Source organism: Phaethon lepturus, unplaced genomic scaffold (assembly GCF_000687285.1).
Source record: "Phaethon lepturus isolate BGI_N335 unplaced genomic scaffold, ASM68728v1 scaffold8579, whole genome shotgun sequence".
NCBI classification, from domain to species: domain Eukaryota; kingdom Metazoa; phylum Chordata; class Aves; order Phaethontiformes; family Phaethontidae; genus Phaethon; species Phaethon lepturus.
The window spans coordinates 7,616-20,588 of NW_010564180.1; the positions used below are offsets into that span (position 1 = coordinate 7,616).

General features: G+C 38.5%; 1 protein-coding gene across 1 annotated transcript in view; it reads left to right on the forward strand.

The window, feature by feature from the left end:
- The first annotated feature begins 210 nt into the window (after positions 1-210).
- The window catches only part of LOC104626766 (calcium-activated potassium channel subunit alpha-1-like), a 98,651-nt gene continuing 85,888 nt past the window's right edge, over positions 211-12,973 (forward strand). Inside the window, exon 1 of the mRNA XM_010294786.1 lies at positions 211-394. Coding sequence (XP_010293088.1) covers positions 211-394 — 184 coding nt within the window. The remainder of the gene's footprint in view (positions 395-12,973) is intronic.

A 12,973-nucleotide genomic window follows, 5' to 3' on the forward strand; every position in this document is an offset into this window, starting at 1 on the left:
ACAGAAATAAAGAGCAATTTATCTTTTGCCCTACTTTTAATGTACAGCCAAAGTGTTATCAATAATCTTATTGCATTTTTTTTTCCTGGGTCAAGACTGTTAACATAAACTAAGGCCTGTATTAAATCCCTTAAATTACCTTCCAGCTGCCTTGTTATATATATAACCTTGCCATTAACCTGCTGCTCTTCCTCTCCTCCCATCCAACACATGGTTATAGCCAAGATGTCCATCTACAAGAGAATGAAACTGGCATGTTGTTTTGATTGCGGACGCTCTGAGCGTGACTGCTCTTGCATGTCAGGCAGTGTACATAGTAACATGGACACCCTTGAGAGAGCCTTCCCACTTTCTTCTGTCTCTGTTAATGATTGCTCCACCAGTTTACGTGCCTGTAAGTTTTAACACCAACACATGCTGTTCCATGTCTGTGGTGTCTGTGGTATCATCCCCGTCTTGTGTCGTACATTGTAGTTCTGTGAGTTTTACTGGGCTGATGCTTTTTTAAAAAGTCAAACCCAAATTTTAATACAGCTCTGTATTTATATTTCCATTTTAATTTATTTTTAATACAACAAATGTAATTCATTATTTTGCTTTATGTGCTCTTTACGAAGCATGCTCTTGCAATAGCATGCAGGACCTAAGTAGTGCAGTTTGGTGACATCGTTTTTATTTAATTCATACAATATAAATTGTCATTAATTAAAGAATAAGCGTTTCAGTGGAGGAACAGGCCTGTGTCTAAATCTATGACTGCTGCTAAGTGGACAGCTTTAATAGTGTTGGCACTAGAGTAGCATACAATAGGCGGTGAATAAATACACAGGATACAATTAGGAGCTGAACTGTAGTAGCTGGAATTCTATTCTTTACTGCTACCATTATTAGTTTTGTTTGTAACCCTTCATTCTCAATAAGGCAGGACCTTCCACCTGCAAAAATCTTAGTAAAAATTGTTGTACTTTCTGTAGTGCCTTTTTAGAAGGACTAGCCTGACGCAAACTTTTTGAAATTAACTGTAGAATTTGTCCCATAGGATAGTACCATTCTGGAGTATGCCCCAAAAGTTCTTTTGGAAGATCAGGGCTGAGAGGGAGAAGATAAAGAAGTTAGAACAATTTTGCATTGCCCTTAATTCTTTAGGCAAGTGGTAGGGATTCCAAAGCTTCCTTTATCAGTGTGATGTCAACAATTAAGGAAGATTGTTAAATAAAATTGGGGGGAGGGGGGTGGTGTCGGTTTTTTATTCTCTTTAAACATTCATAACAGGCAAAACTATGTCTTGGGACAGGAAGTGTTTTCATTTCCCTACCCAAATGGCAAAGAAAAAATATAAAATTACTCATATACATCTGTAAGGAGTATTAGGAGTTTTGATCAGGGAGCATGTCCGCTTTACATTACAAGTCATCACAGATAAAAATGTCTTCCGCTACTAAGAGTGTAATGTAGTTGTTAGATTACGCATCTGGTTGCCTTTTGATACCATATGTGTATTGCAATATATAGTCCAAGTGGTGAATGACTTTGCTTTAATTATTTTGACATTTGAACTATTTTTCCAGACACAAATGTGGAGTATATAACAATACTATGATTTTTGTTAGCATTTTTTGCCCAAAGACTGTCAATTAAACCAATTCTAATAGGATTTCTTGGAGACTGTAACAGAAATCTTCTCTCTGTATATATGTATAAGCACTCTGAATGTCCTTTTTATCTACTTGGTTGCAACTCATGCATCACCTCAAGGGAGATGGTTCCCAGTTTTAAGTCCTATTCTAAGTTACAGAAGTTTTTATCCTTTAAAGAGAAAAACATAGCAAAACATATTTTGTTAAGAAAAGTGAATAAGAAACCTTCCTGGGCTGAGAATTACTGCAGGCAGCGTTACTTACTCAGCCTAACAGCCTCAGCAACACAGTGCCTGGTATAGTTTGCATTAATACAGACTGCTACAGAGAGTATGTGGTTGAGCCCCGGCACTGGTGTTAACAGCAACCAGACCTGGCTAAATGAATATGTCCCCTACAAATGGGTAAAATTTCTGCCATTAGCACTCTTTGGCAAGGAAAGAAAAACCGTAATTTGTAGGTTTACCATAGCTTTCAAGTTCACTTAAGACTCTACAGAGACAGATAAAGTAAACATTTTTGATTGTGTTGCCTGCTGAGCCAAAAACCTCCACAATAATCATATTATTGCCACCAGAAACAATACTGTTGGGAAACACGTTAGATCTATGTTGCATTTTGAAGGATAAGTGATATTGACAGCTTTGAGGATTTTAGCATCCTATCTTTCAAGGGCCTTTTCCCCCCTTCATCACTTGATCAAATCAAAAGAGATCTCACTCTTCCCCTTGTGAGACTAGTCACCTTTGACTGTTAATAATAAGTACGAAAATCAATACCAATTCACACTCTTTGCAAAGCAACATAAACCTTTCTTTTCCAATTAATACATATATACACACACACACTTGCAACGTTTCGCTGGCAAGGCTTCAATAGAAATCAGTGTGTTTTCTTTGCAGTGCACAGGGGTCGTATGATGCCCGTCTTGACAGAGCTAGTTAACTCAAAGAATGGCGGTGAGAGTCAGCTTTTCATTAAATATGAGCAGATGTGAAATGTGGAGTGTTTGACAATTAGAAATGGCAGCAGCAGGGCCCCAGAATCAAAGTGAGGTCAGATTGGTGGATCAGATTACCTCTCTTACATTCTTTAGTTGTTCTGAAAATCATTTTGAATTAGTGTCAGTGGAGCCGTGATGGGTTTTGCCCTTTGTCTTTTATGCTGGGACTGTATTGTTTCCCCAGACACTCATTAAAGGTCATTATACTATTACAGGGCTTGCTTTGGTCGCGGTGCCCCAGTTGGGTTGGTTTACTTCTACAATTGCTTAATGCATTTCTTTCTTTCCTTCTTTCCTTCCTTCTTTCCTTCCTTCAGTTATAAAAGCAGGCTTTTTTTTTTCCAAGGTGAATAAAACCAGACCATTGTATGAAACTTCTTGAAACAATGAGTAGCTTTTGTAAGAATTAATGCTGTTTGTAAGAATCTGATGTCAAGTAGAAGATATCAATTGACATATTCAATGATTTATACGGGATTTACTGTACTAACTCTATAATATGTAGAGAAAGTGACACTTGCAGTGTATTTTCCACTGTGAATCAGTTTCTCTCTTATTATATTGTTGCCTGTACTTCCAGCAAATGAAAATCATAATTTGATTAAATATAATTACATTAAAATAGCTTTTGAGTTTATAGGAAGCTGTCTGGAGAAAAAAAAAAAAGATATGATCTTTCTAAATGTAAGGAAATAGAATTTAAAAAATTTTTTGTGTCTACATTTTTTCAGGTTTAGCTGCTTTTGGGAGGTTGCTACATGAACAACAGTCAAATGGTCCAAGCATTTTTTGTACTGGAGACTCAAGTGAATTAGAGTGAAGAGATGCACTTAGCCACTGAAAAACCTGGTCTGGTTTATAGAATGAAATTATGTTACTAAGAAGTGTGATGTTTCTGCTTAGGTTTGTGCCAAATCTTGGGGAGTGCCATTCAGATGATTAATTGATACAGACAGAATCTTAAGCTGAACCATTTAATTTCTGTGTTTCTGTATCACCATACAGCTGCTGCTTCTCAGGAACATCAAAAGTTCATGTTCCAAAAGGAAACCTTTTCTAAACTTCACACTATGTGGAGTTCCACACTGCCATGGGAATCGAAACTTCCAAGGACATCCTTCATACTAGGCCCAGGCATATCTAATTCAGCTTGTGAGAAAACAGGCTTTGGCATGCTCTGATAGTTCTGAGAAGCTTTACGTGGATTTTGACATTGGTGAATATCAGGGATCCCCAGAGACAAAAGACAAGACTAATTATGACTATATTTTGAATTCAGGGTTTGGCCCAAACTCCTAGCCATCCTATTTGGAAAGAAACACTGTGCTAAGACAAGCTGGAGCAAGCTTAACTTTCGAAGGTAGCTAAAGCATGTATCTACCTGTGTGCCAAGCCCAATTTAGAACCATATATTTTGTCTGGTCTTCTAGTGCCATCACGTGGTTTATGCTGAACAGACATGTTAGCTGCTGAGTCTTTCTCAAAGGACCTAAAATTGCATTCTGTGAGATTAGATGAACATGTTGGGTAGGTTGAATAAGGTTGGCTGTTGAACCAAGGTTGGTACACTGTGCTGAAGCTGTCTGGCAATGTGGCTTAGCAAGTTAGGTCAAGGAACGCTCTAGCTGCTGCATTGATCTGTGCTGCTTAGGGCAGTGTAGACCCTGCCTGTGTGTCTTAACAACTTAAAAACCCAAATTCCATAATGAGAGTTGAAATGGCATGTCACTTACTGATTTAGCCAGAGAAAAGAATGCATCACAGACACACATTGATCAGTGTATCTAAAATTCATCAGTTGTATAACGATGCTTGGGCTTTTCTAAATGAGTTGACTATTAAGTCCTGGGTTCCTAAATTACTGTCTGAAAAGTCAGCTTAGTTGTTATTTCTCCTAAAATGCAAGAACCATATCCTCTGCAGAACAAAACTAACTTATTATTTTTCTAGTCTTGCTGAAGTAGCCAAGACAACAAGAAATACTTGCTTTTATGGATGAGCTAAGGTGCAGGAAGGACCTGCCCTGTCAAATGACAACTTTCAGTGCTAGAATTCTCTTTTCACCCTTTTACAGAAGTGTTTCCCTTTTACAGGATACATATACCACCTTGTGGTGGCTAGAGACTTTGAGATTCTCAGACCAGCTACAAATGTGATGACTTTTACATTATATTTATAATAATCTGAAGAGAAAAAAGGTGTGGTACTACCACTGCACTCACACTACACAGTTTTTCTGAGCTGTGAGAATTCTATTGTAGCCACAGGAGGGATGGAGACTCATTTGCTCTGAAATTCTTACCTTTACATATGCTGCATAAACACCTTTCTCTTTAATATAACCCACTGATCCCGGTGTGGTCACATAGGTCATCTTTGTACTGTACAAAAAGCCAATAGCACACCTTCAATGTTTTGAGGAAGAAAAAATTGAAGGATTGAATAAATGGTTGAGTATGCTTGAAAAGGAAAGGCAGATGTTGCCCTTCAGGGATGGCATCATAATGTCATAAGCAAGTAATTATAGTCAGATTTTTATGTTTTTACAGCTCACTTGTATGGAATGACCCCACCTCTCTATGCTGGAGAATGATATAGCATTATCTTGTGTAGACTACGTTTTTTTAATAAGCTTAATGAAAATAGGATATAAGAATGAGACATAGTGCCAAATAAATTCACGTTCATTCACAGCTGCAGAGAATATAAATCATAAAACATGCTGTGGGTAATAGATTGATTTACGTAAATTTAGTTCCAAATATTGTTCTTTCTTTTAGGGTGACAAGTTTTTACTTCAGTTACACCAGTTCCCAGGTATTCAGGGTTGTGTTCCTGAGAATTGACATAGCTATGATGTTTCCTCTAAATACCTCTACAAGACTGCATGTGTCCCCTTTCAAAATACTGAAAATAATGTAAAAATGGACACCTGTATGTATGGTAGAGTGTTCAGTTTTGCAGTGTGTCATGGTTTAGCCCCAGCCAGCAATTAACAACACAGCTGCTCGTTCACTCCCTCCACCCCCTGCAGTGGGACGGGGGAAAGAATGGGGAAAAAACTCATGGGTTGAGATAAAAACAGTTTCATAGGACAGTAAGAGAGGAGGAAACAACAATGATAACAATAATAACAATAATAATACCGACAAAGGAATGTACAGGAACAAGTGATGCCAAACGCAGCTATTGCTCACCACCCAGCGATCGACAGCCCGTCCCCAAGCAGCGATTCCCGCCCCCGGCCAACTCCAGTTTATACACCGAGCATGACGTTACCTGGTGGGGAACGTCCCTTGGGCCAGGCTGGGCCAGCTGTCCTGGCCGTGCCCAAGGGACGTCTCCCAGCTCCATGTGCCCCTCCCGCTGGCAGAGCGTGGGGAGCTGGAAAGTCCTTGACTGAGTATAAGCACTACAACTACTTAGCAACAACTAAAGAGTTCAGCATGTTATCAACATTATTCTCATACCAACTCCAAAGCACAGCACTATAGCAGCTATCGGGAAGAAAAAAACAACTCAATCCCAGCCAAAACCAGGACACAGAGGAAATATTATTTTAGATAACTCGGTTAAGATACAAGTCCAATACAGCTGGAAAAAAATCAAACATATACATCTTAATGTAGTCTGTGTTGCTGCTGGGTAATGAAGAAAACCAACTTCCTTTCCTTAGCACCTTCTCAGAATGAACTGTCAAGAAAGCTGCTGTTACCAAAACTGGCCAATGGGGTATTGAAGCATATAGAACCAGATAAATTGAACAACTGAAAAAGAAAATACCAATGTGGAAGATTCCTCTGCTGTTCTATAGAGGTTCTTACGGTGTAGCAACTGACATGGAGTCAATGTTTGTACATGACAGAGATTATATTTGTGGCCAGCTCAATAGCCCGGGGTACTGGGAAATCAGAAGCCAGACACTGTGAGATCTGCTTTTCTGAGAATTAAAATCTCTTAATTACTCTTCTGCTTTGAAGCTTAGTTTATGTTTGCAATTCTGCTTAACCATCTTCTCCTTGTGGCAATTGTACAAAGATGCATGCAGGTGTTTCCACTAAAGAAGATAAGAGGAATCGACTCAATATATGCAATCGCAGCCTTAACCGGCATTCCAGAACTGCTTGCTAGAACAGTGGTTTTGCTGAACCAACCCTTTGATTTGCCTGCCTTTCTCTCTCTCTTGGTATGCAGACTTTCAGGTGATCCTCTCCTTGATGCAATTGTATGTTTTTCTGCGTTGCCAACATGGAGTTAGAAGGTGTGATCAGAACAGGCTGGTATATGCCCTCCTAAGATTCCAAGTATCTATTCCATCATTTTTTAATGTGAATGGATGCACTGGGACTTTTATATTTCCTTTTCAAACACTGAATAGATGACATTAATTACAGAGGCGGGGGAAAGTAACATGAAAGAATAGGTATTTTATAATAGGTGACTTCAAGTATGTAGTTCGAATTGAACATTCAAAAAATTGATCCCTTTTATTGTTTTATACTTTAATAGAACCTGAATGCTGCTAAATTATTTAACTTTCTGGTGGATATCATATGAGAATATAGATAAACACTGAGATGTAGAAATGTAAGAATAGGAAAAAAAACAAAACAACCCCCCCAAAGAAAGTTGTTCCTTTTCAGATGGTAGAATGGTAAAAGTGAGACAATCGAACTTGTTCCTCATGACCAAAAAATATAAATAATTAAGCACAGGCCTTTTCAGATTAGTTTTGTGATGCAGTATATACCACCAGGCTGATGAGAGGGTGCTCTGCCCGATTTGCGGTGTCTGTACCAAGGAGATGAACTCTCACATCGCCATGGAATGGAGGCACTGCTAATTTTAGCAGCAAATCTTTTGAAGAATTGGGAAGGTGGGGGAGGGAGAGATGGAGAAGTCTGCATTTAATTCCTTTAGGCCTTTATATTGAGTAGTGATTCTTACCGGGGTCACAAGGAAGAGACTAGTGAGTGGCTTGCTTTGATGGGGACAAGCTAGAAAAGATGCTGTCTGCATCCTGTGGAGTGAATTTAGCAGAGGGTCTTATGCAAGGTGACATGGAAATTATGTTTGCATTTTTAGTTCCTGAGTGTGGCTGGTTGTCACGAAACTCACCGTGACAGTTTCTTACCACCAGGCAGCAGATTCTTCCTGTTACCTCCTTGGTGTGGGACAGATGCTAGCCGGTTAGCTCTCCTTCTCTACTGTTTCCAAGCTATTTCAAGCGACAGATGCCAGAGCTGGCTCGGTTTCAGCTTGAGCATTTCTGTCATAGCCCTGCCTTGAGCCCAAATTCTGACCTTTACTATATGAAATAAAGTACTTATGAACAAGCAGTGGCTTGATCCAGAGCAGGCTTAGAGCAAATGTCAAGTGTCAAGTCAGTCTCCTGCCTCCTTATTTCACCTGCATTAGGAACCTAGATTAGACCCTGGACTAGAGCACCGACTGCCTTAGGCTGTGTGGGTCTGGAGAGACATAACTTATTAACAAAGAGTTATTAACTTTTTATCAGTTTTATAACACAATGTAAATGCCTTCTATGAATCTACATTGTATTCATTATCATTTAAAATGTTAATTAAGTCAAAGTTGCATTTGATTTAGTTCTAAATGAGCCTTTGGGAGGAAGCTTTTAAAAACAGCTGCAGGATTGAGAAGTTTGTTGATGCTGGGTAGTTGTTAGCACCACTTTTCAGGATAGGTCCCCCACGTTGATTGCTATTTTGAGTCTTAGCTAATTTGTTGTTATTGGGCAAGATCTCAAATTAATGTTGAACCAATAACAGCAGAAAGCTATCAGCTCATGCTAATCACAGATACACTTTTGATGTGTAATTTATGTTCTTTTTTCAAATTGCTTCCAAACTAAAATGAACGGTTGGTTCGTAAAGCCTGTACTTCTCGTATTCTTGTATTAGAATATTTCTTTCATTTGATAACCTTATTGCTTGGCTTCTTTTATAATTCAGGGGAAAAAATGTTCAGTGACTTGGGATATTGTCCCTCAGATTTATAGAAAAAGAAGTTCTCTGGACTAATCTTCTACATTTCATATCATTTGAAGTTACTGTAACGTATAGAAGGAGGTGCTTATTGAAATATACAACAGGCCACAATGTAGTATCAACATGTAATGTACAATGCCGTTTATTATTAAAAAAACTAGAATAAAAGCCCTCCAAACCAAGTTAAAATGTGCTCAGCTTGCGTTACTTATGGGAGTGTTATTGCTTTTGATGCTTTTTGATGTAAAAATAGGAAGAAGGAAAAAATCAAGTACAGTGTTTTCACCATCTGATTATTCCATTAGGACCCCCAATCTATTTAACATATGCATACCAATCAGGTATGCATATTAATCGGATAAGTAGTCACATTAGGTGTAGTGTGACCACTAATGCGCATACTACGTGATTCATAGTTTTAGAATTGGAGCCAGAGGGAACCAACCTAATGCTTACCTAAGCTTGAGAGCCTATTGAATTAGAACCTTAGAACCAGAGAGCTTCAGATTTTATCAAGTTCAGTGTAGGTCCAGCAGTGCTCTGCCCCTCAGCCTGGAAGCAACTTGCATGACAATTTTTTCTGGGTCATCGTATTTTCTACCAAGTACCTAGAACATTTCCAGGTATTTGTATATGTCAGGATACATCACCTCATGAATTCATGATTTATTTATGTGCTACATGAAATGAGATTGTTTACATAACTCTATCTGTGGTTCTTGAAGTGCCACAAAACAAGCACCCATCCTGTATCATTGCTTTGATTGAGGTTATAGTAGATAGGAGGGAGCTGAGCAGAAGAGGAAAAATTTTGATTGTTTTTTTAAAAAGCTATATTTTTCTTAGTATGTAATTTCTTAAATATCTTGATGGTATACTTTAAAGTAGGTTAAAGTTCAGTAGTTGTACTTTTACTGTTTGAGACGATCTACCAGCTTCTGTTAGCATACCTTTTTATAGTACAATAATATAGCTTTCCTTGTGATATTTTATATGTTACTGAATGCTGCAATGCTGCAATTCGCTTTTTGTCAATGACTTTAGGAAACATACTGTGTGCTGCCTCACACACACATGCTTCACCGATACTGATCAGTTCTTGTTGGCACAGTACAAGTATTCTGAAAAGGAAGGGTGGAAAAAGCATTATTACTGTGTACGAAGTGGCCAGTATCATCTGGTTAAAAATTCATGTGGACGTTTTAGTTTGACTGGAAATTCTACCTAGGCAAATAGCACAAGGCAAAGATCCCAATCTTGACTGTGCCACTGACTTACATGACTATAGTTCCTTTTCCACCCAGAGACTGAGAATATTGTATTCTCAATATATTATATTACAACTTGTGCTAAGAAGTGCTTTGAGATCCTTGTATTTTGAAGTATTGAATATAAGCCTGGGTGTCCTTTTGACATAGTGATTCCCCTGTGGAGGCCAATTTTCATGTCTTTAGACCTTTGCTGAAGGAGGTCATCAATCCATGGCAAGGAGGAGAGGAAAGTGAACTGGGGTACATGACAGAAGGAAAGAATGGGGAAATGACCAGAATTAGCTTGCTGCAGTCTAATTTAGAGAGGCTTTGAAAGGCGATCCTATCTAAGGTGGCACGAATACCTTCTGTTTACCTACATTAGCAGGAAAGAATCTCTTTTTAGATTTCTGAGAAAAAAAAAATTAAAATAATCTGCAGGTTTAGGCTGCTTCTGAACTTTAATTGGAATGCAGACCTTGTTTACTGTGAAGAGCTGCTGAAGGAAATCCAAAAAATCATTATAGCATCTTTGATCTTTGTCATGCAATTTCCTTTGTTCGTTCTTGCATAAAAGATTTTGCTTGCACTAAGCATGTTGCTTTCTCCATTCCCATGTTCCTGACATTATTATCTTCACTCTCTAACTCGGTAATACTATGTGTTGTCTGACATGGCACTACAGTATGAAGAGAGATTTTACATCACCGTAGATATACTATGGAGGAAAACTGGCAACAAGATATGGAGGTTCTGTTCTTGATCAAACTCTTGCCAGAATGGACTAGCAGGTGTGCTATCTAGCAATGTGGATGGTTTAACATTCTATAACTAGCCCCGCCTCGATAGTACTTACATGATCCCACGAGACATATTGGTTGGACTTTTAGTGAAAATAGAAGTTGTGGCATATGGACAACAACTTAGAAGTCAAGATAAACATTTGTCTAGCTGTTAAAGTTTAATCAGCTAATAGAACTAAGATTCTTCTAGCAACGACTATAAACAATTACAAGTTTTGAGCTTAATGTAGAGATGATGCATATTCCTGTTCCATGAAGAGGGCCACAAAAATGATCAGAGGAGTGGAACACCTCTGCTATGAGCGCAGGCTGAGAGAGTTGGAGTTGTTCAATCTGGAGAAGAGAAGGCTCCGGGGAGACCTTATTGGAGACTTCCAGTACTTAAAGGAGGCCTGTAGGGAAGATGAGGACAGACTTTTTAGCAGGACCTGTTGTGATTGGACAAGGGGTAATGGTTTTAAACTAAAGGAGGGCAGATTTAGACAAGATATAAGGAAGAAATTTTTCACCATGAGGGTGGTGAAACACTGGCACAGGTTCCCCAGAGAGGTGGTAGCTGCCCCATCCTGGAAACACTCAAGGTCAGGCTGGACGGGGCTCTGAGCAACCTGATCGAGTTGAAGATGTCGCTGCTAACTGCAGGTGAGTTGGAGTAGATGACCTTTAAAGGTCTCTTCCAACCCAAACTATGCTATGATTCCGTGAGTAACATGAGGTAAAGTCCACAGTTGCAAACTGATAATATGTTTCATTAACAGGCATTTGTCCAGTTTTTTTTTTATTTTATTCCTTCTTTAGCTCTGTTAGGATTATTCCTGATCTACCAAAACATGCAAGAACTATCAGATTCTCTGTGATCAGTCAGTCACGAGATGGGTGGCAGCAAAGTGATACAGTATTTATTTAGAATTGCAGGGTGTGAAAATGAATATAATTCACACGATGAGGCTGCAGAAGGGTGAAAAGAAGCGAGATGCACTGCTGAGCAGAACAGGATATACTTTTCTGGCTTCCCCTATATAGTGTCTTCTGCAACATATGGGAAGCATTTCCCAAATTTTCAGTTGACGTGCTAATATTTCTCACTAATAATGGAATTGGATTCATAGCCATTCTTGCATCTTGTCTTGTTTTTGACATGAAATACTGCTTTTTTACTTGGTTCTGAACCAAGCCAATAAGCTTTCCAATGTCAGGGCAAGCAACAAAATAGCAAAATACATTTTACCAACTCTTGGACAATAAGAACTGCTTTTAATATTCCACAGAAAAATATTTATCCTATTGTGTGAGCTTGCACATTTTCAGAGTACTATTCAAACTAAATTTTGATTGTTGGTAAATTATATTTTGTGTAAATTGAGACATGAAAATATAATTTTTGATTCACTTTATGTACAAAAAATATGAAAATTAAATCAGTTTTCATTTGGTAAAGATCTAAATTTTTACATAGTTCTTAAAAGCTGGATTTTTTTTCACCAAAAGCTTGTGTTTCATAGAACAATTGTCCAAGGAAAAAATGAATGTATGTATGTGTATATTTATATAAAGAATTTCATTGTGTATATTTTGATTGTTTCTAATCAAGAGTCTCACTGCTCTGGGTAACAAGATATACCTTATTGATTTCTTCATTCAGACAAAGGAGAAAAGATGAGAGAAAACAGTAGACTTGGGACAGATGTCAGTCAGCACAGATTCGGTGGTGATAAACATAATGCAAGGATCTGCAGAGACTGGAATCGGTAATGTAATCCTTGCTATTTGAGAGGATCCTTCCATACAAGGACTCCAACTTGCAGGCATCTTCCACTTTGGAGAGTGATATGATTCAGCAAAAGTCTTTCATTACATTTGGAAGAGAAGTAAATGAACACACAGTTTACAGTGACAGGGAAGACTCAAGCCAAGGATCTGTGATCATGCAGGCTAGGTTTGTCTGATATTACATCAGTCTGAAATTCTGCAAGAGCAGGGACTGGCATTCTTGTAACCCGTTGGCACCAGGTCCTTCTGCGTGTTGATTTATGTAGTACAAGTTCTGTGCCTGCTCTCTGCACTTCAGTACGCCTTTATCGTGTAATTCTGCCATTCTTAGAACTCCGTACACCTAAATTTGCCCCTCTTCAAGCATGGAATTACTTTAATTTTTGTTTCAGATCTCTCCTGTGATCACAACCACATGTTCTTTTTTATTACAGCATGGTCTGTGGAACTTCCCCCCCCCCCCCCCCCTCCTTTTTTTTTTTCTTACTTTTTCTACATC